Source organism: Microplitis mediator, chromosome 10 (assembly GCF_029852145.1).
Source record: "Microplitis mediator isolate UGA2020A chromosome 10, iyMicMedi2.1, whole genome shotgun sequence".
NCBI classification, from domain to species: domain Eukaryota; kingdom Metazoa; phylum Arthropoda; class Insecta; order Hymenoptera; family Braconidae; genus Microplitis; species Microplitis mediator.
In genome coordinates this window covers 4,696,447-4,723,389 of record NC_079978.1, presented here as the reverse complement: position 1 = coordinate 4,723,389, position 26,943 = coordinate 4,696,447, and the positions used below count along the sequence as shown (strand labels likewise).

General features: G+C 30.1%; 3 protein-coding genes and 2 long non-coding RNA genes across 11 annotated transcripts in view; 1 reads left to right on the top strand and 4 right to left on the bottom strand.

Annotated features, from left to right (window-relative positions):
* Nucleotides 1–26,943, top strand: part of LOC130675935 (disks large 1 tumor suppressor protein) — a 251,336-nt gene that overhangs the window by 16,495 nt on the left and 207,898 nt on the right. For 6 of the 7 annotated variants that reach the window (XM_057481858.1, XM_057481857.1, XM_057481864.1 and 3 more), the window contains one exon: nucleotides 25,973–26,104. In XM_057481858.1, coding sequence (XP_057337841.1) covers nucleotides 25,973–26,104 — 132 coding nt within the window. Of the gene's footprint in view, nucleotides 1–15,440; nucleotides 15,616–25,972; nucleotides 26,105–26,943 lie in introns of those variants that run through there. The other variant, XM_057481862.1, reaches the window with a different exon arrangement.
* LOC130675942 (uncharacterized) lies at nucleotides 1,384–2,876 on the bottom strand. Its single transcript, XR_008991356.1, has 3 exons — nucleotides 2,545–2,876; nucleotides 1,491–2,446; nucleotides 1,384–1,400 (listed from the first exon to the last, which is right to left on the bottom strand). It is a non-coding gene; the product is annotated as an uncharacterized LOC130675942 (long non-coding RNA).
* On the bottom strand, nucleotides 3,815–5,697 carry LOC130675938 (facilitated trehalose transporter Tret1-like). Its single transcript, XM_057481869.1, has 2 exons — nucleotides 5,419–5,697; nucleotides 3,815–5,334 (listed from the first exon to the last, which is right to left on the bottom strand). The coding sequence occupies exons 1-2, from the start codon at nucleotides 5,480–5,482 to the stop codon at nucleotides 3,950–3,952; spliced, it is 1,449 nt and encodes a 482-aa protein (XP_057337852.1). The 5' UTR covers nucleotides 5,483–5,697; the 3' UTR covers nucleotides 3,815–3,949.
* On the bottom strand, nucleotides 9,354–11,635 carry LOC130675937 (facilitated trehalose transporter Tret1-like). Its single transcript, XM_057481868.1, has 2 exons — nucleotides 11,244–11,635; nucleotides 9,354–11,168 (listed from the first exon to the last, which is right to left on the bottom strand). Exons 1-2 carry the CDS (start codon nucleotides 11,311–11,313, stop codon nucleotides 9,784–9,786), a joined length of 1,455 nt encoding a protein of 484 aa, XP_057337851.1. The 5' UTR covers nucleotides 11,314–11,635; the 3' UTR covers nucleotides 9,354–9,783.
* LOC130675943 (uncharacterized) lies at nucleotides 20,432–23,923 on the bottom strand. The gene is made up of 3 exons (XR_008991357.1): nucleotides 23,810–23,923; nucleotides 23,613–23,698; nucleotides 20,432–20,744 (listed from the first exon to the last, which is right to left on the bottom strand). It is a non-coding gene; the product is annotated as an uncharacterized LOC130675943 (long non-coding RNA).

Sequence of the window (26,943 nt, the reverse complement as noted above, 5' to 3'; positions counted from 1 at the left end):
CTGTTTCAGTATAATAGCCTGCTTCTGTATTGATCCAGACATTTGAATAGAGCTTAGTAGTTTCCTGATACGATCACGTGGTTTGCTTTTTTTTCTCTTTACCCAATGAATTCACGCAATATATGTATCGAAATATTATATTTCAGTCTGCAAGATGTCTTGAGATATTTGACCTAGTTATTAGTTGACTAATTATTTGTAGACGCACATGGAATGCTGAGTTTGTAACCGATCTTAACGAGTGAATGATGCATTATGAAATTAAACTTAGGGGGATTATCATTTATCTTTTATCCCTTACACGTATCATGTATTCCCATTGGTTTTCATGTGGAATTATGATTGACATGGATATACATATATATAAAAATATATATTTATAAATAAAATGAAAGTATAATAAATCAACTAATATAGAGATGAAATAATAAATCTATTTATAATTTGTGTAATGAAAAAAAAGTAATATATATATATGAAAACTAGACGGAATAGGACACTGAAGATAAAATAAACTGAAGGGGTATGAAATAATTTTATTTCTACACTGAAAAAAATAATCGGTAGCAGCTACCTATTGACAATCGGTAGCTACTACCGATCATTTTTTGGTAGCCGCTACCGATTATTTCGGTACCAGTTACCTAATTTTTGGTAACAGCTACCGATTTTTTTTCGCTAGCTGGTACCGATTCCAATCAGTAATGGCTACCGAAATAATCGGTAGCTGTTACCGAATAATCGGTAGCCGTTACCGAAATAATCGGTAGCTGTTACCAAAAATTAATCACTAGCAGCTACCGATTATTTCGGTAACTGGTACCGAAATAATCGGTAATGGCTACCAATTGCCAATCGGTAGCTGCTACCAATTATTTTTTTCAGTGTAAAATGATTTTAAATCATAATGTCTTAAAATAACTTTTGAACAATTTGAAATGCTCGAGATTTATTTCTGCAAGACTATCTTCTTTGGTTTTGCTACACTAAAAATGCGCGGTGTCATTTTTTTTAATTTAAATTTATACGTGAATCATCAGCTGTAGTAAATTTTTCTGAAAAATTTGATAAAAATCTATTTTTTTGAGCAAATAACATAAAAAATAGCACACTCAGAATCAATAAAGTTATTTTTTTTTTTATCATTTTTATTTTTTTAGGCTCCACTAATATACTTTAAAATAAAGAGCCAAATAATAATGCAGTTCATATATTTATTTTTATCAATAATAACTGTCATTTCAATTTTCAATTATCATAATAATATATGTTTGTAAATTCTCATTTTTATGATAATATTTGAGCATTCATATTTGCAGTAAATAATATTTATTAACCATTATTTCGAGCTAAATTGAATTATATTATTTAACAGACGAATGTTTGATGCGAGCTTTTGTCTGAAAAATGAATACTGAATGTTAATAAATTAAATAACAAAGCAGTTGTAATTAGTAAAATAATTTTTTTTTATTTATAAAAATAAATACGGCTGAAATATTGATTGAGTTCATTCAACAATAGTACTGGTACTGTTTGAAATTATGGGCACATCATATTTAGCCTCAAAAAAAAAATTTGATTTATTTACTTTGAATTTATTCTGGACAATGTTTATTAAATATACATGAGTGCAATTCTATAGCATATCACTCACAATAGTATTAAATTATAAATCCAATAGACACTAGACATATATTTTATCTGATTATAAATCTATAACAACGTCGGAAATGTTTTAGACATCAAAACAATTATTGTTGATGTAACATTATTGATACAGACTGCAATACATTTCATTTCCAGAAGAAAAATATCATCATTTACACTATATCATTTATTTGAAATAATATATAATTGTGATAATTGGCCAATACAAAGACCGTCGTTTCAATAAAAATTGTAATTCACAAATATGAAAGGTATCTCGAGTGTATCAAATAATATAAAGAGTATTTCAATTATTCAAATTATTGATTACCATCGATCTTGTAAATTACTGTCATCATTGTATTACCGACTATTCAAGTCATTTTTAACACAAATTGGAACTCACCAACTCGTTATATGAAATTCAATGCAGTTAAACGTTTTAATCGAAAACAAATACTGCAAAATTCTTGACTAACTTCAGTGAAAGCAAATTTAACGCTTACGTTATTTGTATTAAAATTTAATACCCATCACTGTGTGACAAACTTGTTTCTTGCTCATTTATAACATAACATTATGAGATGGGTAAGCACAAGTAAGTACAAGACTCATCTTGCTTCCATAATTATATGCACAAGTACCGCACCTGTGACGGCTTTAAATTCACGTCCTAGATTTAGAATTGATGCTATCCAAGATGCTTTCTCAACTGATTTATCGTCTGTCAATTTAGTCTGATATGACGAAGACCAATCGTTAATAAATCCTCATTGCATAAGAATAAAAGTTATTTCTGCAAATGAAAAATTAATTTTTAAAATTATAGGATTTATTTCTTAAATAACGAAAGTATGTTTATAAATAATATTTAGCTCTTCAAAGTAAACTCACTTATACTTATGGCTTTGTAGATTATAGCTAGTTGTGTATAAAATTCTCCTTTAGAAACATTTGAATGTTAGTTTTATTACACAGTTATGTTTGGATGTTGTGTCGAGACTGAATGTCAGGAGGTAAACGTTTTGAATTTTATTTAATAATTTTGTCGTTACCCGTCATATGGTTATTGCGTTATATTGTGTAGTTCTTTTTATATTTTACTCTTAGTGGAATATTGTACGTTGGTAAATAAGAGACGAGATGATAAGATAAAATACATCGGTCTGATGAACATTTAATATTAAAATAGAGAGGGTTATTGTTGTAATTTTATTTTTTCATGTACTACAGTGATTAATTATATACTACGTAGCCTTGAGTAAATTAACTATATGTATATTTGATTAAATCTTAATGATGTTTAAACATCAGTAGAAATAAGGAATAAATTTATTTCATTTTATTTACGCGAACAAATAGTTTGTTGTTTTTTTGCTGCCGGAATTTGATGGCATCACAAAAGACGACAGAATAAAATTCATTTAGATTTTTTTTTTAATTTTGTCCTGTTATTCATTAGTGAAAACTTTATAAAATGTATTAGGAAATCGATTGTCTATGTATATATATTTCTGCAGATGTTATAGGCGATTACGATTCAATGAGCAAAGTTCAATAGCAGAATATGTGCAATTTTTAGCATGTGGTGTAGGACAATTTTCACTCTCTATCTCGACTAGTTTTTACTTATTTTTATCTGCTTCATATATAAAGTCAAATAACTAAATTTAATAATAAAATCAAATTTATCGATAACGAGCCTACTTTTGGTTTCAAAATAAATAAAAGTGACGAAGCATTTCTTCGAATGAATACAAAATTATAAATATATATTTAAATATTAATATATATAACGTATACAAGTACACGCGGTCTCTTTCACAATCATTTTCTTGTGAGTGAGATTAAAATTATCAGAGTAATTAAAAATAAGTAAATTTATTTATTATTTCAATGACTCCATTAGTTGACAAAAAAGTTATCAGGAAAAAATTTTAACTTATTAGGAAATTAAAATTATTTGAGTTAAAAATACAATTTCAAAAATGGGCATTTTTTGTCTTAATACTTCACAGTTTAAACTACGAGCTAACAATATTTTTATTATTGATTGAAATTTTGCAAACTTATCTTGTTCTACACCTATATCTAGAAACAATAATGAATAATGAAAATGGAATTAAAATAAAACGTAAACAGTAAGATTTTATAAATTGAAATTTTATTAAGAATCATAGATTTTATAGTTGCTTAGGATTTAGTTTTTATCAAAAACAAATACAAATATAAAATATAAAAAAAAATCATAGTCATTATAATCATATAAATTAAACTAATTTTATCTATATCACAACTGTCATATTTTTTCAGCAACTTTAATTTCGTTACTTAGTTTATTTTCATTGTTTGATTTTACTTTAACGCCTTGAGATAACATTTGTTGTATTTCCGCAAGAGATTTACCTTTTGTCTCAGGAATAAAAATTATTGAATACAGTCCGGCAGTAAACATGAGTAAACTATAAATCCAAAATACATATTTCTCAGATAATACGTCTACCATAGGTTGATAACTTCTGCTTGCAGCAAATGCACATATTCCAGACATTACACTGCTGATCGAAGCACTGAGATTTTTCACATTTGGTGCAAACATTTCACTTATCAATGTAGAAGGTACCGCCAGCAAGCCTACGGGAACTGACATTTGATATATAACTAATGCAACTATAGACATCCACTGTAAATTTGGACTATTGAAACTGAGATCCAATAATTGATAATGAAGTCCCCATAAAAACATCGCGATTCCTACACCGGTAGAAGAAATCAGAAGCATCAGAGGTCTACCATACTTATCATTCGTGTAAATTGATAACCAACTAGATAAAATGCTTACAACGTTTCCACTAATTACTAAAGTTGAAGGCACTATAACGTTTATACGCGCTTTCGTTAACAAAATTTCCATGTAGGCATTTACTGTGTAGTTTCCACTGAGTTGAAAAAAAGCAAAAATAATATTGACCATTATCAATGCTTTCCGATTCACTGGTGTATTCAATTGACGCAATGAATCCCTAAATGTCAATGACTGATTTGTCTGGATAAATTCTTTAAGATCTTCGAGTTGGGTTGTAACGTCAGCATTTCGATCATAAAATTCAATCGATTTGGCAGCTTTTTCCATTTTATTACAACGTATTAAATAGTGTGGTGTATGTGGCATTAAACCAAATGAAACTAAAAATATTAAATTTGGCACAAGAATTATGGCTGCATAAACCCACATATCAACAAATTTTCCCATTATCGTGCCACATAAATTACCCACCATAAGACCTTGCATAACTAAAGCTACTAATGCACCTCGAATCTTGGGATGCGAAATTTCTCCGATGTACAGTGGAAAACAACTGAAAAACATTCCGAATCCGATACCGCCAAGTGTACGTGCCGCATAAACAAAAGTCACCGAATTCTTGATGAGAAATAAGACCCAGCCAAGTGCTACTGGTATTCCAACACACAGCGAAGATAATTTTGTACCGATAATATGAGTAAATATTGCTCCTGAAATTGCACCACCTGGCCGGGAAAGATTGATGAGCGATGCTATCCATGAAGCCTCGACTTTATTTATTGGTAGTTCAGAATCTGGATTCTCTATTTCATCCAATTTAGCCAAGTATGGTGAAGTCCATCCTGCTATTGAACCCACCATCACCGATAACAGGAACACTAAAATCATTACCAATTTACAATTCAAATACGAGTAATTATAATAATCGAACTAGTTTTCGACTCTAATATTATTTTACTTACATTCGGTACCCGCCAACCATTGTTGAAATAAACCAAACCTCTTTAATTGTTGTGATGAATTCATAGTTACACAATTTTCTCACTAAATGTTAACAGTTTTTTCATCATAAATCGTGGCAATTACCTCAAATAAACGTTTACCCGTAATTTTTTTATGAATTATAGTTACTGTTACTACCGCATTAACGGAATTTTCGCTTATGCTCCCAACTAAGAACAGGGAATATAATTTTACGCATAGCCTTTGCCGAAGCAACAGAGTCGACTGAAGTTTTAAGTTGAATCTTATCCTTTCTTATATATGTCATTGTGTTGTGTCATTTCTTTAGAAGGCATTTGAAACAGTCAACCATATTTTATAAATTTGATAAAGCATTTACAATGTCAAATATTAAATACTATCACAATATCTCTTAGTAGATAATGACACTAGTATTATCATTACCGCCACCATGTTTATGATTATCACTACTGTTGAAAATAAATACAGATAATAATATTAGATAGATACCTTTGTTAATATACTTATTACATTAAATGTTTATTGGCAGTTGAAAAAATATACACATTCAATGATAAATATGTTTATTCATATTTTTAAATAATTGATTTAGTTTCATTTTGAACATACTAGAGACATCTACTTTAATTCATAATTAAAACTTAATTATCATATTCAATTTTTTTAATAGTACATAGATAACATGTGAAATATATTTATCAAAGTATGACATCAAAAAGTTTAGTATTATTGATTGCTACTTCAATATGATGAAATGAAATTCACGAATTTGAAACAGTTTTATAATCTTTTCATAATGGAAAAAAATATTTCTGTCGGTGATCTTACTTTTTGAATTCAATTTCTATCTGTTTCTTTTTGATGACATTTCTTGTATTTTTACGATATACTTGTGGTTTCTGGAACAACAACAAATGTATAGTTTTTTGCTGATAACAAGTAATACATAAATCCAAAAGTCATTTTTCAGTTGGAATTTTCACTAAAGATTGGTATGTATCTGAAGATCGGGACGTTTTTCACGCAACGAGAATGAAAATAATCCATGAAATTCGTGTCTAATAGCGACCTAAAAGGTTGTTGGGGGTGGCCTTTCATTTTCAGGTAACGTGCGAAGCATTTACGAAATCTAGATCCAGTAGAATTTTTACTTCTCATTTAGTTCCGCGAAAAACGTTTCCATCTTCAGGTACATAGATTGGTAGCTTCGGCTTGCAGGAAATGAAATTATTCCAGTAGATGCACTGCTAATGCAAGTAGCAATGTCTTATACATTTGATCCAAACATTTCACTCGTTAATGTTGATGGTACTAGCAATAACTCTAGAGCGGATGCGATTCGATAAACAATTATTGCAACAATTGATAACCACTGCAGATTCGAACTGTTATAACCAAGATCTAATAATAGATAATACAAACCCAACAGAGACATTGATAACCCTGTCCCAATACTTGAACCCAAAAGCATAGTAGTGCTACCAAATCTATCGTTAGTCCAAATACTAAGTCAACTAGACATAATGCCAATTACACTGACGCACATTATGAAATTTGATGGCTTTGTTATTTCTACTTTAGCATTAGTCATAATAATTTCCATGTGTGACGGAAAAGAGTATAAACTAGCAAGCTGTGTACTTCCGATAATTATACTAATCATTACTAGTGTTTTGCAATTAGCTGGTGTATGGAGAACTCGTTTTTCATCTCGGAATTTCGGTGACTGATTTTTCTCTAAACATTGTTCGAGTTTCCATAGTTGATTAGTGATATTAGCAGTTCGATTGCACCAATAAATTGATTTAGCAGCCTCTCATTTTATTAAAACTCACTAAATATGTGGTACTATACTAAACAAAATTATAAATAGTAAAGTAGGAACAATACTCACAGCAGCAAATAGCCACATGTCGAAGTGTTTTCCGATAGATATTTAAATTTTAAAAATAAAATATAGCTTACTATAGTTGATGAAATATCTGTGCTGGCTATTATGAAATAATGATACTAAGAAATTATACCATAAATTAAGAGTGTCAGTGAAACTGTTATTGCTTTTCTGATAAGAATTCTGATAATATTCACGTCTTCTTTCAATACAATCAATTGGAAATTATGTGAACTAATAATATTTATTATCTACTGGTCAAGTAAATATATTTCATAATTCAATATCTCCTCTTAGCTTGGAAAATTGTCGATTATATTTTATTCCGAGGTACATTATAGTTATTATTTAATTTACCGTTCTGGAGTTCGGAAAATAGCGGGAAATTTTGGGGTTGGATCAAACCAATTACCAAATTTGAAGAATCCAAAAAGTTTTCTCGAACTTTCGGTTGCATTATTTCAATGTACGCAGGAATTGTGTAGAGTCCGCTTTTAGCATGCAAAAATAACATTAATCATCAGTGCTATTTGAAGATTTATTGGAGTATTAATAGCAGACAATACTGTTCGGAATGTTGGAGTTTGATTTATTTGCATAAATTGTCTGAGAGCATCGTTCATTGATGACGTCAGCATTTCTATCGTAGAATTGAACTGAGTTAACAGCATCTTCTGTCTTATCGCGAGACACTAAATAATGTAGTATATATAGCATTACACTGAATGAGTCAAGAAATGTTTTATTAAGAACAAGACCTATACCAGGAAATTGCCACATGTCTAAATATTTTCTCACTATACTGTCACACGAATTATCTACGAAATAGCATTGCAACTTTCCCCAATATATAGTGAAATCGTGTTGTAGTACATTCCGAGACCGATTTCACAAAGTTAACATGAAACTGAGACAAGTGTCAAAATGTAATGTTGACGATGTACTACCAATGACATAAACAGATATTGTACCCAAAATAGCGCAAACAAGTCGAATGAAATTAAGAACCGATGCAATCCAAGAAACTCGATCTTCGCTAATTAGGAGTTTTGACTCTAGATTTGTCACTGAATCCAGTTTTGATAAAAACAATGAAATCAATCGGCTATCAATTTGGTCATCAATTGACATCGAAAACACTATATTTTTTTTACCAATTAGTAATCGTCTGAAGAGTTGTTTACTTTCTTACTAGTGATTTCAAATCGTACAAAAAATTTTTTCACCATATCTGCACTGAATGTTTAAATTTCTGTTCTGTTCGCATGCGCGATTCTTTCCGCAAACAGGTGGAAAAATTTAAGCTTTCAGGCGCAGTTCTGGTAAAAAATAGTATACACGCCGCGGAGAAAAGTAGAACGTCCTAATCTGCGTGTCTGTCACTCTCGCCTTCGGCTCTAGTAGTCAATTACACACATGTGTTAGAATGTCCCACTTTCCTCTTCCGGTATGTAATATACTATTCCTCGATATGTTTGGTTGATTTTTTTTTTATCGTACTTACTTTGTTTTATTTTTATCATATAAATGTGTACATGTTGTTTTTAAATTGTAATTAATCAAACAAGTCTTTTATTTATCAAATACAAAATTTATTCAAGATCCTTTTAAAATATTACTACTTCATAATTATCATTATTGACATTCATTCGTAAGCATTCTAAAAATAATTACCAGTATTAGAAAAATACTATTGACACTGCAATTTAAATTACAAATAACGTAAGACAAGGTAGAATGGTTGAAAGTAATGATGTTGTTACAATAATTTTAAAAAACAAACATATATTCTTAGTTTTTTTTTTTTTTTAAAGCGTCGTCACCACTTCTGTTAATTAAAAAAAGTTTTTATTTCGAAAATACAAATTACTTTATGAAATCTTAAATGTATCTTAAGAATAAATGTAATCATTAACTAGCCAAGTGTTTTAAATTGAAATGAATTATCGAGTATTGTTCAGTATACGGAAAGAAAATTATGGAAACGGTTCCTAAACATTGAAAAAAAAATTTGTATTTGGCAAAAACATTAAAATTTTTAACAAATTTTTTTTTTTTTTTTCAACAAATTTCGCTTCGGAGAAGCTTCATTTGAATCTCTCCATATCATGAGAGAAATTTCTACACTATTTTGCAAAAAAATTTTTCTATGATATCATGGGAATAGTTCCCATACCATTATGAGAATAGTTCCCATAATTTTCTTTCCTCGTATGAGTAATAATAATATGTATTGAAAAAAAGTCTAATGCCAGAAGTTTTAAACAGTTAATCTATCCACTGACAGAATTTCGTTTGGTTTCATTACTTAAACTTACTACTTAATATTCTAATGACTTTATTAGCCATATTAATTCTTATAAAAATAACGATTGATATTAAAAATATTGAGAAAAAAAAAATTGTCACTATAACCATAAAAATGGAAATAATTTTATCTATATCACAACTTTCATACTTTTTCTACAACTTTATTTTCGTCTCCTATTTTACTTTCGTTATTTGATTTAGTTTTAATACCTTGGGATAACATTTGTTGTATTTCCGCAAGTGATTTACCTTTTGTCTCAGGAATAAATACCATCGTATAAATTCCCGTACCAATCATAAGTAAACTATAAAACCAAAATACATATTTCTCAGATAATGCATCTACCATAGGTTGATAACTTCTGCTTGCAGCGAATGCAAACCCACCAGAAACCCCGCTGCTTATGCAAGCACCTATACCTTTTACACTTGGTGCAAACATTTCACTTATAAGTGTTGTGGGTACTGGCATCAGACCGATTGCAATAGTGAATTGGTATACAATCGCTGCAATAATTGATAGCCATTGTAGGTTTGGATCGTCATATCCGAGATCTAACAATTGATAATTTAAACCCCATAAAAACATTCCTAATGCGACACCAATGCTCGAAATTAAAAGCATAATTGTTCTTCCAAATTTATCATTAGTATACGTCGCTATCCAACTAGAAATAATACTTATTACACTAACTCCGATTACTAAACTCGATGGATCTATAACGTCAACACGAGCTTTTGTTAACATTATTTCCATGTACGCAGAGACAGTATAAAGTCCACTTAATTGTACAAATGCAAAAATAATATTAACCATTAATAATGTTTTACGATTTAATGGAGTATTGAGTTCTCGCCAGGTATCTTTGAACGTCGTTGTTTGATTTGACTGCATAAATTGCTTGAGAGCATCAAGTTCATTGATAACGTCAGCATTCCGATCGTAGAACTTTATTGATTTAGCAGCCTCTTCCATCTTATTGTGACGTACTAGATAGTGCGGTGTCTGTGGCATCAGACTAAATGATCCCAAAAATATTAAATTTGGAACAAGACTAATGGCAGCAAAAACCCACATGTCTAAATATTTTCCCATCATTGTACCAAATAAGTTACCCAACATATAACCCTGCATGATCAAAGCTACTAGAGCACCTCTAATCCTAGGATGTGATATTTCTCCCACGTAAAGTGGAAATGAGCTGTAATACATCCCAAGACCGATACCGCAGAGAGTACGTGATACATAAACTAACGGCACTGAATTCATAATTATAAAGCATGCCCAGCCCAATGCAAAAGGAATTCCAGAAATCAATGTTGTTGGTTTACTACCAATATTATAAACAAATATTGCTCCTAAAATTGAACCGCCTGGTCGGGAGAGATTGATGAGTGATGCAATCCAAGATGCTTCAACTTTAGTTATTGGAAGTTCCGAAATCGGATTCTCTGTTGCATCCAATTTAGCTAAATATGGCGATGTCCAACCTGCTATCAACCCCACCATCATTGACATCAGTAGCACTAAAAATATTTCATTCATTTCCGATTATTTAAATATTTACCCCTTTTTTAAACTAATTTTTTTTTTCTGCTTACGTTCTCCAGCTGCTAACCATTGCGGCCACAAACTAAAACGATGCTGATTTTGTGTCGATTGGCTGGTCATTGATAATGATCACTTTAATTTATTCACTAATGTATCAAAATTTTATTTATCATCCAAAACACTGCCACTATTCAAATATTCAATTATAAATTTAATTATTTTTCTTAGCTATTATCTTTAGCACATTCTTTCGCGGTAAATCTCATTCTTTATTTTATTATCTAATAACAGCAACCGTACAATACTGTTTTTTTTTCTTCCTTATAGTTTGTAACGACAACGTTAACTGAAGATTTAATTGATGTATCATACTATTTTATATATTAAATTGCTTCGCGTCGCTTAGTCGGCGCATAACACAACTGACAGAGTCAATCATATTTTATATTCTCAAACGAGCCTTAAGAGAGCTAAAAAATTAATTTTGATAAACCGACTTATGACACACTTTTTTAGATAAAATTTAATTTGTCAACCTTGTATATTTTGTATTATATATATTTTTTTTATCGAAAGCAGTTCTAATTATAAAGATAGTAAACATTATATGTTTAAATCTCGTTGGTATATAAATTATAAAATGTGTAAATATTTTTTTGGGAACTCGATTTTGATATTTGTATAAATATATACCGTTATCATCTACAAAAAAATTTTTAATAAGTATCATATAAATTTGTCCATCATAATTTCATTATGAAAATATCAAGTATTTAATTCGATGTTTATAAGTTACGTAAACATTGCAATTAAAACATTTATAAATATTTATTTTACATAAACCTCAAAAATTTGATGTTTTATCAAAAATAACCCAAATTAATTTAACAAAATATTTTTTTGTTTCTCAGTTTATTCAATAATTTATCGTAGTACACTTATTACACGGAGTCTTTGTTTATAAAATTTTTATTTCATTGTCATTTTATCGAGCCCAGTATTTTAAGATACCATTGATATATTTTTTCAAATTTTCATACGTCAAACTCAAATCAATTTTATTTGACGTAAGTTCGTAATTCATATCTTGCATGTAGTTGAACTTATTGTGTATTTAATTGAACTCGATAGGGCAGAGATCAATACGCTATCAATGCCACTATCTGTTATCATTGGCATTGAAAAAACTTAAAATATTTCATCAGTTGATAATCATTCAATCACTCTTAAGTAATTTGTTGTTTTATTTTTTACCATATTAAGTATAGTCTAAAATAATTGTTGATTCTATCAATTTATTATCACTTCTCAATTCAGCTATTTATTTGTCGTAAATTATGTACTCACTTACTACCGCAATTAACATACTAAATAATAAAGTTTTTTTTTATTGTATGATTATCTATAAAACGGGACTTTTTCTTCAGTTTATTTCCTCATAATCATATTAGCATACGTATCATTATCATCTTTATTTTCAATTCTCAATTGCAAGATAGTTAACGGAATCGTAAATCAGTATTCCAAGCGGCTTGTGAATCATCACCTCGGCTAGTATATGCAAAATTAATTTAGTTGATATCCAGCTTTAAAGATCGTAAACATCATTCTTTATTAATTATTATCTAAAATTAATTTGACAAGTGTCTTTGCAACACGTGCCATCTAAAGATAAGAATTGAACTTTTATCATATATTTTGACTCCACCAATAATTAGTATCTATTCCAATGAATTAAAGTTTATCGATGCAACCAGACCTCTAATTGATTCATCAGCTTTATTGGTCTATTGATCTAAAGTTGTTCGACAGTTGTTAGATGCCAATTTCAGAATGAAGTTGTTAGAAAAGCTATCAACTAAAGAGTCAGATCAAATCCAGACCTTCCAGTAGTTGAACTTTTAGGACTATACAATATTTATTAGCGCGTATCAATTACTCAATTATTTTAAAGCTGAAATCTCAATTAAAACTTAACTATGGTATACTTTTAATTGATTTTTTTTTCACTGCTTCATAACTAAGAATTAATGATCAATCAACGTCCGCAAATTTTTTAGTCTCGATGGTTTGTTAGTAATAAATAAACAAGACAAGGTCGTCATAAGTAATTTTAGTAAGTGAAGACAAGAATGGTTTTTAACAGGTGAAAAATATTCGAGGTTGAAAAATTTTATAATAGCTGTCGGCTGGCTATTTGTCCTGGTAAGTCGTTCATCTAACGTAACGACGAGTAATAAGGCGTAAAAGCCATTAGGTCGCTAAGATCTAATACGCCCTCCCATTTCTCCTCGAGGCACTAGCTCGGTAAGCGTTCACGAGAATACGATGAAAGAGGATTTTTTACTTTCTTAGAACGAGAGTACAACGAGGGTCGAGTAGTTCCTGAGGGTTCAATCGGTTTCTCCAGCCTGTTCTTGGAAAACCCGTCTCCTTTTCTCTCTTACAAACCCCTACATCATTTCCTTCCTCCACCTCTTTTCTTTCCTTCCTTATTTACCTCCTTCCTTCAGCTCTGCTTCTTCACTCCACCGTAAAGTTTTTTCTTAAAAAACTTTCCTAAATTCCGATTTCGAATCGGAAGCGCCACAAGAATTGTCTCTGGAATCTCTAACAAATTCTCCAATGTCAAGTTTGTAAAAATATTTTCCCTGTCTCACGTTCATAATGTTCACCTTTTTTAACCTCTCAACAACTTTTACCCTTACACTGCAGTATTATTTTACTTTTTTTATTTGTCGTGTTTTTCTTTCTTACTTTTTGATACACTGAGAAGAATAGGAAAGACACATGAATGAACGAGTGACGGTAGTTTGGAAGAGTAGACGATGAACTCTTTTTTTTCCACTTCTTTCGTCTTTTATCTAAAAAAAAAAAAATAAAAAAAAAGCTTTAAGTAAAGTAAGAATAAGAGGTCGGTGCAACTCCTAACCAAGGCAAACATAACACAACACTTGTAAAGTATGTGTTAGAAAGTGAGGCGACGTAATACGGATGGTGGATGATTCGGAAGAGGGCCAGAATCATCAGAGATACATCTTGGTGGGAATGCGGATGAGATGGGGTAGTTGTACAGCGGGTAGTTGGTGCTACTGCTGGTGGTGGTGGTTGCGGGGTCAGGGATGCTGCACGCTAGGTCGTTGGGGGTGAAAAGAGGCGACGCCGGCAGTCAGTGGATTCTAGTCGTTCTGTTCGGTCGTCTCTGTGTGGTGGTAGTTTTACTTTGCCTCGGCTGTGCTCAACAGTAGTGTTGTACGTGACTCAAGCTGCATTGCTGCTGACTAAAATACTAAATTTCTGTGACAATCTGTCTATTTTCAGAAGGCTCAGCGCACTCGTTACTCGTGGATTACCCTTAGATGTTGTGCAACTTTTATTACTTTTCTTTCTATTGATGGATTTTATTTTATTGTGGGACATAAATTTTATACTTCTTTCTATTCTTTGACAAAAAACATATTTATTTTATCACTCAAAATTTTTATTATTTACAATTACGAGTGTCTAAATCTTGGCCGCTTATATTTATCCATTCAATTAGTGACCTCAATTCAAGGTCTATGCAAATCCTGGATGTATGATTCACTTACGCATTGTTAATTTTAATAACTGTTACAGATGTTTGTTGAATTAATACTTTTTAATTACGGTTCTTATTTACAATTGCCGTTAATATATGTTTAATTATTATGAACATAATTACCGAGTATTTAGTGGCCAAATCATATTACTAATCTCGTTAACTGTACTTGTGTTTAATAAATAATAGTTTCTTGAGATAATTTAATCACCAAAATAGTTAATGGAAAATGTCTAATTCAAATTTGAATTATGGTTTGTTTTGTTTTACCAACCAGTATATTCTGCCACGCGAGAGAGTTTAGTTTACACATATATAAATACGAAAATTAATGATAAACATGAAACACAGACAAATATTATTCAACATTATGACAGATATTGTAATTATGGTAATTCAAGTACATCTATATTGTGAAGTTATTTGCAAAGTGGTTTTTAACACTTCATTTAACTAAAACTATGAAGTACAAGGGATAGTATTTAACTTTTTAGTTAAACATTTTTATTTTTTTTTATGTAATATTAATTATGAAAGGTATTTAATAATTATCTGACAAACAGATTTAATCATTGTGCGAATTAAACATATTTGTGATGAGTTGATAACGCGGTGTTAGTGATAACATGAGTGAATACTAAAGATTAATGGATCAGTAACATTGAAAGAATCCTGTCACTCGTTATGAATAGTTGACAGATGAAAAAAAAATGACAGAAAAAAGTGAAGGCATGTTAAAGTGATCTCACAAGAACAAAACTCGATCGAAATGTACGCACACGTTCACGGAGAAAATGGCACGTGCTGTTATATACCAACTGTTCTTTACCTTGAACGTTACCGTAAGTTTACAAATTAAGCACTCGTGTTTTTTTGTTCTCCAAAGAAATGTTACATCCATGATATTTAGTTTCTCAGATTAACCACAAGCACACTGTAAAAAATCGAGTGAATTCGGATTCAAATAAAATCCACCACTCGAAGTTACGGAGTTTTAGAAAAAATTAGTTCGAAGACAGAGTTTGTTTCTCCAGTGGAGTGATTTTTGAGTCACCTAGATTTTTTTAGAACCCGCATTCACTCCGATTCGGAGTTTTAATGCGAAAATAAACTCCAGATTTACTCCGTAAATTTGTTACAGCGCATGAATAAGTATTAGATATAAAACAGTAGCTGCTGTATTTCCTGTTACAGCTTCTGCTGATACAACTGTACAGATATTAGAGTTTAAGAAATTTTAAATAGAAATTTGAGTGATGCTTGACTTATATAAATAACTTAAGATAAGATATATAAAATTTGATAGGCGACACTCTTGAACTATTTTTGATGGGAGATAATAATCTGCATAATAAAGTTATAAAGTTTTGTTCATCCTCACTGTAAACTCATGCCTGTAAATGAGATTTATTCTCCTTCCTGGTAACAATATATCCAGAATATTTTACATCACATGATAATTCAATGGCGCATGTTAAAGCCAGTTTAAAAAGTTTCACATAAAGTAATTATTTAACTGAGTTATAATTTTAAAATTAATTTAAAATGAAAGTAAGTCGTGAAATTGAATCGAATTGTGGAAAAAAAACTTGATAATTTGTCCATCACTTGTTGCTATTGAATCAGATAATAACCTGTTTCAAATACGAGTGATTCCTAGTTCGTTGAGTCTGAAAAGAGGAAGGAGAAAAAGCAATCGCAGTGGAATTAATGCGCGATGAAAAATAGTTAGATTTTTTTTTTACTTTTTAATTATACGCAAGGTCTTATTTAAATTCAAGATGAAAATTTTATTCAAAGATAAATCATGTGTAATTGAACAACAAATAAATACCTCACGTATTTATAATTAGAAAATAATGAATTCATTAATGTTTACTATTTATCTCTCGATTTATTGATATTGCACAGTGAGATTTTTAATTTTTACAGTAATTCTCATAATTTTTCTTCTTCACATTTTATAATCACGTTATTTTTATAGTATAACTTGCACTGATTTAATGACATCGAATTCAATTGAGTTTCATTAAAGTTTTCAGAGAAATCATAAGTCAATTGCATTTATTGTTGCAATAAAAATAAGCTACGATCTCAAATAAATGAAAATTTATTTTCAAACAAACTGCAAGCAAATTCAATTAATCATCCGCGTAATAGATTCTTCGATTATTATAATTGTGAATGGTAACCAGTACAAAACAATCGCTTATTCCGAAACCTGTTGCGTCTTTATAAGTATAACTATCTTTCGTTTCTTTCTAAATTTTTTTTTGGTCTTAATCTTAAAAAATATTTTTATCCAAACAAAGTAATTTTACAATTTCCAGTAAAAAATTTTCTTATCCCAATTCAATTTTTTTATTCATTTGAAATTTCTCTTATTATTTAACTGTTAATATTAAATAATTCTATTATCTTGTCGTTGAATTTATTTTAAAAAATCAAAATTTTAATAAGGTATTAATAAAAATAATAATAACACTTGATTTAATTTTCAAGCATTGAAATTGCATTAATAATTCCATTCTCATTCCAATATACAATTTCTCTAATTGGGATATGAAAATTAATTATATTTAATAGCGATTTACGGTTCACTTAAAATTTACAAGTACTCTACTTCCAATAACTCATCGCAATTTTTTATTTTCAATTAATTTTCTTTTTTTTCATTCCAATTAGCATCGCCTGTTCGTCTGAATTTGTGTAGGTAGAGCTGAAAAAAGATCGATAAAAAATTTTTTCATCTGACATAACGTTAAAAAGGTCATAAAGGGTTTGAAAGGGCAATTTGAAAAAAAAGAAGAAAATAATACACTCGTAGTTACATGACTACGATAGGTTACGTTGAAATGTTTTTAAATATTTAGTTATACATTTAAATTTTCAACGTATATTTTTAGTTGACTGATCACTTTATATGGATGTTGTTGCTTTCCAAACGTTCTCATCTATGACCCCCATCTCGTGCACTTGCTCGTTTTGCAACATATCCACTTTTGAATATAAAAATTCTCAGTACAGTATTCAACAGTACAGTTGTCATTTTTTTTTTTATTTTCATCCCTAGGGCGCGTACGCTGTACAGAATAAAAATTATCCATACCTAGTTTTCTTCGTACGCGATATGAAAATCCAACCGTGTTTTGTTCCGGCAAAACGAACAGAATTACTTTGCCTTTTTAGATTTTTATATTTTATTCAACTTGTACAAAATATTGAAGGAAAAAATAAAATCCTGGTATTTTTTATATAAAAAAAAGAAAGCGGTAAAATAATTAACAGACAGTTGTGAGTTAGAAACTTGTAGAAATCTTTGAAAAATTATTTATAAACGTAATCTGAAAATTGTAAGGTATTAAATTTCATAATAATAATTTTACTTGGAAATTTCATTTTTCATCGTAAATGTATTATCCTGAAATTGTTTTCGTCATACATATTTTTTCCTATGCATGTACTATTAAATGAATAAGTAGGAAAAAGCATGAGGATAGAAGAGTAATCAATCGTGACGCAGATATAGAGAATGTCTGGAATAAGTTGATCGGCGCCTAGTACATTCTCTAGCTTCTTGGCGGATATATACGAGCAACGACAGCACTTGATAAGTGAGCGAAAAGAAAAAAGAGAAGGATCGTTTTGTTCATATATATATATATATATATATATATATAGCACAATTATCCTATGCTGTTTCTTGGCGCCGCGTTATTTCACTGCACTATATGTATACATGTATATTTTATTTGGTTGTTCGTGGTTTCAGAAAGGGTATAAATAGATATGCTGATGGTTGAAAGTCTCGTTAATAAATAGATTATAATGTCGTTTGGATTATCCGTTGGATTATTTAATATCGAAATAGCGGAAATAAAAAGTCACAAATTTTAAAGTTCTAAGTGAATTTTTTTTGTAACGGATTTAATGTTTATTTGGAAGCTGATCCTATTTACTAGATGAATTAACAATGAACTGACTATTATTTTTATTATTGGAATGCAATCAGCTGAAACTTGGTTCTCCGTTCTATCTAGTTATCGCTTTGATATTTATTCGAGTCAGAGAATTTATTTAAAACTTTTGATGTTCGTCATGGAATTTCCGGTGATTGTGGCTGACGACAAATAAAGTTATTTATGTTATTTCGAGTTAATTTAAAAAGAATAAATCTTTTAAATTGAAACAAAGACATTTGTTAGGTTTATCTTGTAGAGAATAAGGGCCTCCGAGCATTTGTCTTGGCGAACATTTGCATGTGAGAATGATATATGTGCACTGGCTTGATCCAGACTCTAACGTATAGTACAGCGGTAGTTTGCGTACGATTACCACTTTGGACTATATGTAGACGCTTTCACGTTCACAATTGCGAGACGACGAATTACGGGAGCTGTATAAAGGGGACTCGATGAAGGAATGAGAAAGCAGATAAAATAGACGAGAGAGAAACGGAAGCTTCTCTTACGGTGAACAAGCTTCTCGTACTCACGGGGTACTTTTGTTGGCCTCAATATTTCATATCCGTTCGGTGGTCGTTGTATATTCCTAGTATTACTTCTTCCTCCTGTCCCTCTTTCTCATTTTCACCCTATACACATACAAGTGGTGCCTTTCACTACTAGAATAAAGTTGTAAAATTCATCATTGTCATGTTAAAGCTGTCGACACTTTTATTTCTCAGTCATTACTTAAATAACTTTTCAAAGCTATAGATATACAACACACATGGCATTAAAATATTTTATTTTATCTGTTTTAAGAAGCAATACGGAATAAAAAATAACCTCATAAAAAGTATCTGGGTTAATAGTAAATGATTTTTTTTTCTTATTTCTCCCTTTAACAAAATGTTTTCCTGGCTGCGTGCTGGTAAATGTAAAAAAAAACACATCGTCATATTTTTTTTGACTTGACGAAAACGCTTTCATGTATAGATATATAGAAAACAAATTATATATATATTTATACGAATACGAAAAAAATGTATGAAATACTTTGTTCTTTTTTTAGTGAAATGCGGTCTGATTTATTAGGGTGCATTTTACGTTTTTGAGTCTATTCAATTTCCTATTGACAGATTTAATAATAATAAATCTACTTAAGTATTTATACAGAGAGCAGAAAGCAGAGCATAAAGAAAATTATCACAAAGGAAAGGTGAAAATTTCTTCTATAGCACTCTCACAATCATCAACCTGGCATTTAGTCACGATACGTGGGTTGTTAATGGACCACGTAGCTCCATTACTTTTTGTTATCGATCGTCTCACCAATCACTACCAATCTTTTTAAACTTTACACGTATTTTCTACAGCTCACCACCTCGCTGCATTCCTAAACTAACTCTTTTTAAGATTGTTCGAATGCTTAGGTAATATATGTTGATTATCTTCAAACCAATAACTTCAGCTGTGACAGATCGGATTCAGAACTTTTTTCATACCACATAATAATTATTACATCCAAGCATTTTTATAATAAGGTTTACGACAATTTTTTAAAAAATTGCATTACAATTTAATGTAAAATATGATTTTCGAAAAAAAGTTTTCAAATTTTATTCCTGGATTCTTAACAAAACTGATAGTGGAAGCAATAAATTACGATTAAAAACTGAAAAAAAATTTGGGTACTCCATTTTACCCGACCCTCCTTTGTAATTAACTTATGCATCATCAATTCTTCTTTATTAAAATTTTTTGTTCACTGAGAAATTATTATGAGCTTTTGTTAGGTTTCTATGCACACGAAGAGATAAAATTGTATAGAGAGAAGATGCTTATAGGATTAAGTTTGGATTCTGTGAATGTTTTCAGTACAATATCTTGCCTCCTGGCTCCGACGTTAACGATCGTGACGCCTAATTCATTTAACACTGTTGGAATTTTCCCATTCTCATTAGGCGTAAGCTTGTGTATAATTTTTCAATCTTCAGCTTAAGGAACACTTGTTTCCCAGACTATTACTATGTAATATAAACATCTTAATTATCTGTCAGACGTAAAAAAAAATATCGAATTACAATTAAAAATTTTGTTTTTCCTCATTTTTAAATGAGAGTTAATTTTTTTTTCAAACTTGAATTCTATGAGTTTATTTTTCAACAAAGATTAATTTATAAGGGGAATTGTCAGCAGTCATTTTAACGATCGCCCTATCCATGGGTCAGAGTCTTAATCTTGTGGGTCTAATGGATGAGGGTCGTTCGAGTTATAGGTTGAAGCGAAAGTTTTTTTTTTAATTTATACTTTTTACTTGGACTATTTTCTTTTTCTTTTGGCACGTGACCGGATTTCCCAGACACTTTTATATATAAGTGAATATAAAAAAGGGTAAAAGATCCAACGTTACTGCGAGACGAGTTATCGAGAACGAATATACATACATTAGAATCGCCTTCTCTCTTTATGAATCTCGAAAAGCAGTCAAGTAAGGAGATAGACCGATAAAGAGTAGCACTTAAAGTAATTGCAAATGATAGAGATTAATTGAATACCTGATTTTCATTACTATCAAAACTGTTACTTAATCGTAATTGTCTATTCTGATCAATATTAAATGTAAGCACAGATAAACTATGCACACCTTGGTATACACGCAAAAAAATCGTGATTCTAAAACAATACCATTAGTGATATTAATCTTGGGGAGGAAGGGGCAATAGGGGGTACTTAAGGAAATACCAAATTTTCGAGGACTCAAATACGCTAAATCTTTTTTTTTTTCAATGATATTCAAAGTAAATAGAAGAAATTTTCAGTTACCGTTGAAAAACAAAATTTTTCATTTCTGCGGGCAAAGTGGGGTACCCCCTAAAAAAGGTAAAAAAAGAAAATTTTGGATTATAAACGAATTTGATTAAGTTGAATTCTTTTGTAAGTAATTTACATAAAGAAAAATTATATTTTACATGTTTATTGGATACAAAAGAAGAAAAAAAATTTTTAATTGTTTTTATCATAAAACAAACGTCATTAATATTTTTACTGACAATTGATTTTTGAAAAAGTTTATCAAAAAAAATTCAAAGTAACGATTAATTATTTTTACAGAAGTGATTTTGGAATGTTTAAAAAACATTAAAAAATATAAAATTTTTTTTTATCAAATTTTGGAGGTACCCCCTTTTGCCCCCTCCCTTGTCCTATATCGCGCATTTGGTACAAATTTAGAACCATAATAATACAAAATCTGTATCAGTTTTCGCGCATGCTCAAATTTATCATAATTGGGGGCAATATTCAGATCTCAGCTAATAAATAAATACACAAATGCTCAGGTTATTCAAGATCTTCAATTTATTTGATGTCTAAATTATATCAAATTCCGCTTGATATAATTTAGGCGGAATTTGATATAATTTAGACATCAAATAAATTGAAGATCTTGAATAACCTGAGCATTTGTGTATTTATTTATCATAAATTGTTAACAACTATAGTTAGGTTTTACATGAGATTTTTTATTTTCAAATTAATTTTATTTAAATCCGCATTGACTCCGATTCAGAGTTTTAATATTAAAATAAACTCCCTTCAGAGTAAATTTCACTTCGAGAAAATTAAATAAATAAATAGTCATCCGCTCTGCATTCACTCCAGATTTAATCCGCGTTCACTCCCTAACTTTTTTACAGTGTACCCGAGTCAAAAAATAAATTCGGATTCAAGTCTCAAAATTCTCAATGAAGTTTTCGAGGATCAATTTAGAATTTTAAGATTGACAACAGTATAGAAAGTTATCCCAGTTTAGTCCTCAAAGTAGTTTGAGGACTAAACTGGAATAACATAATCTGGATTAGAGCCTCAAAATACTCAAAACATACAGGAACAATTTTATCCACATTTGAACCTCAAAAGTCTCATCTGATGTATTCTCTCTCCTCCTCTTTCTATCGAAAATTTTTCAAAGTCCGAAGTATAACTTTTCATTCGTTGAGTATTTTGAGGTCTTACACAGAAAGAAAAGTTATCTTGAGTCAAGAAAATATTTATGAAGACAAACGTTTTCGGGAACGAAGTCAAGATTTTTTTGAGCCAAGAGAATTCGTCTTGGTTGGAGAAGATTTCTACTTTATCTGAGAAAATTTAGGTCTCCAAAAAAATTTCCTTGAATCAAGAATATTTACCTTCAGTCGAGAATTTTTTTTATTCTGTGAAGTTATAATTTAAAATCGATAAATTAGTCGCTTTTAGAGCTCATAGCTCGCATTGAGGATTTTGAGTACTAAAGTAGCGTTACTTTCTGGGCGGCAAATAAAACATCAAAGGAATTGAGGCTTTTGAGGACTAAACTAGAATTTGTTTTTTGACTCGGGATATATTACATATAAAATACATTTGATACAAAATTTAAATCAGGTGCTATCACTTTTTCTCATTCATCTTTAACTGATTTAAATTTTATCTTTCGTGCTGTGATTATAAAATCTCAGGTTACTTCAAACATTCACCGATTGATTAAACTGATACTCGCTATTATTCACAAAGAGAATATTCATTATACGTTCAATTTCATGTCAACTAAAATCCATTTTTCAATTTTACATACGAATCTAAGCTTTGACATGCGAAACAATAATCTAGTCTGTATGAATGCATATGCGAAAATTATTAATCATCTTTCTACAGGCTGCGCAAAGCTCACACAATTGGATCATAATTATTGTTTCTGTTTCGTATTAATCCGCGATTGTATTAAAATCTCATTATAAATAATATTCTATTGCCTAAAAATATAAAGTTGATCCTTTAAAACATGGGACTTTCGCAATCGATGTTAAATTTAAGACAAATTGAATTAAATTCGAATTTGTAGTTGCCTTAGTACTAACCCACAGGTTCAAAACGTCTTTTTACACTTAATCTTGCTTTTCAAACTGTCCCGTTTGTTCCATACAGAATATAGGTTAACCCCAAACTGAAAAGAAATTAAAGAAAAGTACGATCGTAAATCAACACAAGACGGTTTTAATAAATTTTAATAAAATTTAATTAACGCATGACTTAAAAAAAAGAAAAAATATCTAACCTTGTAAACTGACTTGAGTTAATTAATTTTTCTTCAAACTAATTAGTTAATTAATTTACAAACTCCGTTCTTTTATTTATATTCATATTTTTCAATTGTCTGAACTAAACAACTTTCCGCGTATGACAATTCCTATAGGTCTTCAGTTTTGAAACAGCTCTGCTCTAAGTAAAATAATAGCTTTAGAATAAATTGAAAATGTTGAAGGTTTCAATATCCAGAAAATACATTTTTAATCAAAAGTTGGTCGTGGATGAAAAAAACTTGGAAACATATTCAGTCTTTTCGTATTTACTTCCATTATTTATATTCATGTCATTAAGAAAATGCACTTGGTACCTTTTGTTTCATATATAGTCAATAGTCGTTTTAACCGGATAGGTAATATATATGTATATATGTATATACACCTACATATATGTGGCTATACACCTGTACTTTCGTGAGAATGTCCTGACACACTGATCTCACGTATACATATAATAATGTATGTAATAGTGTTAGGTAGGTACGAAAAATAAAGGTGATGCACGAAATGGGGATGAAAAGTACAAGCCAAGTAGCAATGAGCCAGTGAGAAAGGAATGAGGATCACCTAGGAGAAAACTCACTAGGAAAACTAAAAGAAAAAGTAAAAAAAATAAACAAAGTTAAATAAAAAAAAGTTTAGTGGAACGACGTTTTTCGCTTGGCGTGGCATTGTATCAGGAAGCCGATGCAATCGCCATTATTTGTTCCGACTCCCAGTACTCACGTTAAGGTCATTTTCGCGTCGTTTACCATACAGCTTATAGTTATATGTACTTACATTACATTAAACTGCACGTCAGCTGAATATATATGTTGCAGTTGTAGTTGTTGATGTTGTTGCTTTATTTTTATTTTTTTTTTTTTGGAAATTGTCTTGTACGAAAACGTATCTAGCAACTATTCTTATACTTATTATACGCAAGACAAACATATTTCATTTCCGTACAAAAACTATTGCTAAACTTTTTACTTCCTCAATTTATAATAATAATAACGAGCAACCTGCAGTCACTACGTGACTACCGAAAAATCACTACAAAATTTATAAAATACGCAGAAAAAAAGGATTTCTTGCCGCAACAAAATTTTAGTTTGCACCAAGAAATTTTATGCATCATGAATTAAATACAAAAATTGTCTTGGAGAGAGAAAAGATTTTTTTGTTCAAGAGATAATTCCTTGCACCAAGTAATTTTTTCTAGTTCTAAATAAATTTTTGTTTTCAATTCACAATGCAAAACTTTTATAACTCTTACAATTTTAAATTGATCCTCAAAAACTTCATTGAAAACTTTGAGACTTAAATCCGAATTTGTTTTTTGACTCGGGTAGTGACAGAATAATTAAAGTATTAATTTATTTGAAGAAAATAAATACGATCGTCTTTTTTCCCGCGTAATTTAAATGTAATTCGAATGATATAGATAAATCTATTTATCTCAATACTTGGCAATTAAAAAGAGTTTAAACTATGAAAAAGCACAAATTCAAATCAAGACCTATCTAATGATACCAACTTCAATAACATTAACTAATTCTATCATATAGATATGGCGGGACCAAAATTTTCCTTGTTCTCTTAATAATATAGATAATAATAATAATAATAATAGTGGTTGTAAAAAATAAATAAATAGTAATAAATAACTATAAATCAGGTAAAAAATTAATTACATGAAAATTTATTCACAAAGTAAATTGAGATTAAATCTTTTAATTTTGCATCTTCGATTTTATACTCTTGAGGAGAAAAAAAAGCCGAGCAAGGAGGATAAAAAAAGGGAAAGAACCAGTGATGTGGCGTCGCTTCACCTCGTAACTTGCTTATTGAAAGTAAATTTAATAAAGGTCTAGGAGAGCACCGAGAGAAGACGATCTTACTTTTCACCGAACAGAGAAGAGAGCAAAAGGCTAACAGCTTTGACGTTGGTATACGAACCAGCAATACTAGTCTTCACTGCCAACGACTGCTGTAATCAAATTCAATCTTGTAGCTCATCATATTATCCAATGTTGCTATTGCTTCCGTACACTTATAATAACATCAACTACTTAATTGTTTATACTGTTGTATTTATTTTTGAATCAGTGTATATTTTTAATAAATATTTACTTAGGCATTTGTGGTTACAGAAGCTCATCGGGCGTTAGAGCTGCTCGAGGATTATCACGCAAAGCTGACAAGACCGCAGGATAAACAGCTACGGCTTGCTATTGAACGAGTCATCAGGATTTTCAAGAGTAAACTTTTCCAGGCTCTTTTGGGTAAGTTTTATTCATGCACTTGACTTACCTACACATCAGTTTTGTTGTTGACTCAAGAAGATTTAATGTTTGCCGCGAAGTTTACTTGAATTATATTTACAACAGCAAACACTGTTGAATTTGGGAATTAGTATCTATGGGTAATTACAGGGTTCGTTGCAAAAGTACATGTCAGACGAGCTTAGATGCACATTGCCTTGTGTTTAAAGCGTAATAACTGGCAACAGGAGATATTAAATTATGTGCATTAGTTGTACTATCTCATGAAACATTAAATATATGTCTTTACAAAATCCCATTGTAAATTATCACTTACACGTTACGTTGATTATTATTTTAAATTGATTGCCACCGTTATCAAAATTAAACTCACTCAGTGGTGAATATATTATTCAAAGCTCAAATTAGCGAGATATATTATATATTTTATAGTTGAGCATTCAATTGATGTAGAAATATACTAGTGCACATGTAGCAATAATGATCACAAATGAATAGACTTGTAAGGGGTCAAGAGGTTACTCGACTGGAATTGTTGCCAATTCATTGGATGCTTTTTCAAATATACATTCATTTGAAAATGATATTACATTACTATATTAAAATTTCAAATATATATGAAATGAAATGTTATCATGTATATTTGAATATTAGGATAGGATCTAAGGGTTTTTTTACATTTACATTTTTTTTTATTGTTGCAAAGACGCCAGTAGAGAATATTGTAAAAAAAAAGTTCGCTCTTTGTGTATCCAAGCTGCAGCAATTTAAAATAAAAAAACGAGGTATATTTGATGAATACTTTGTAAAATTATAAAAGATATGAAATTCAATGTGTC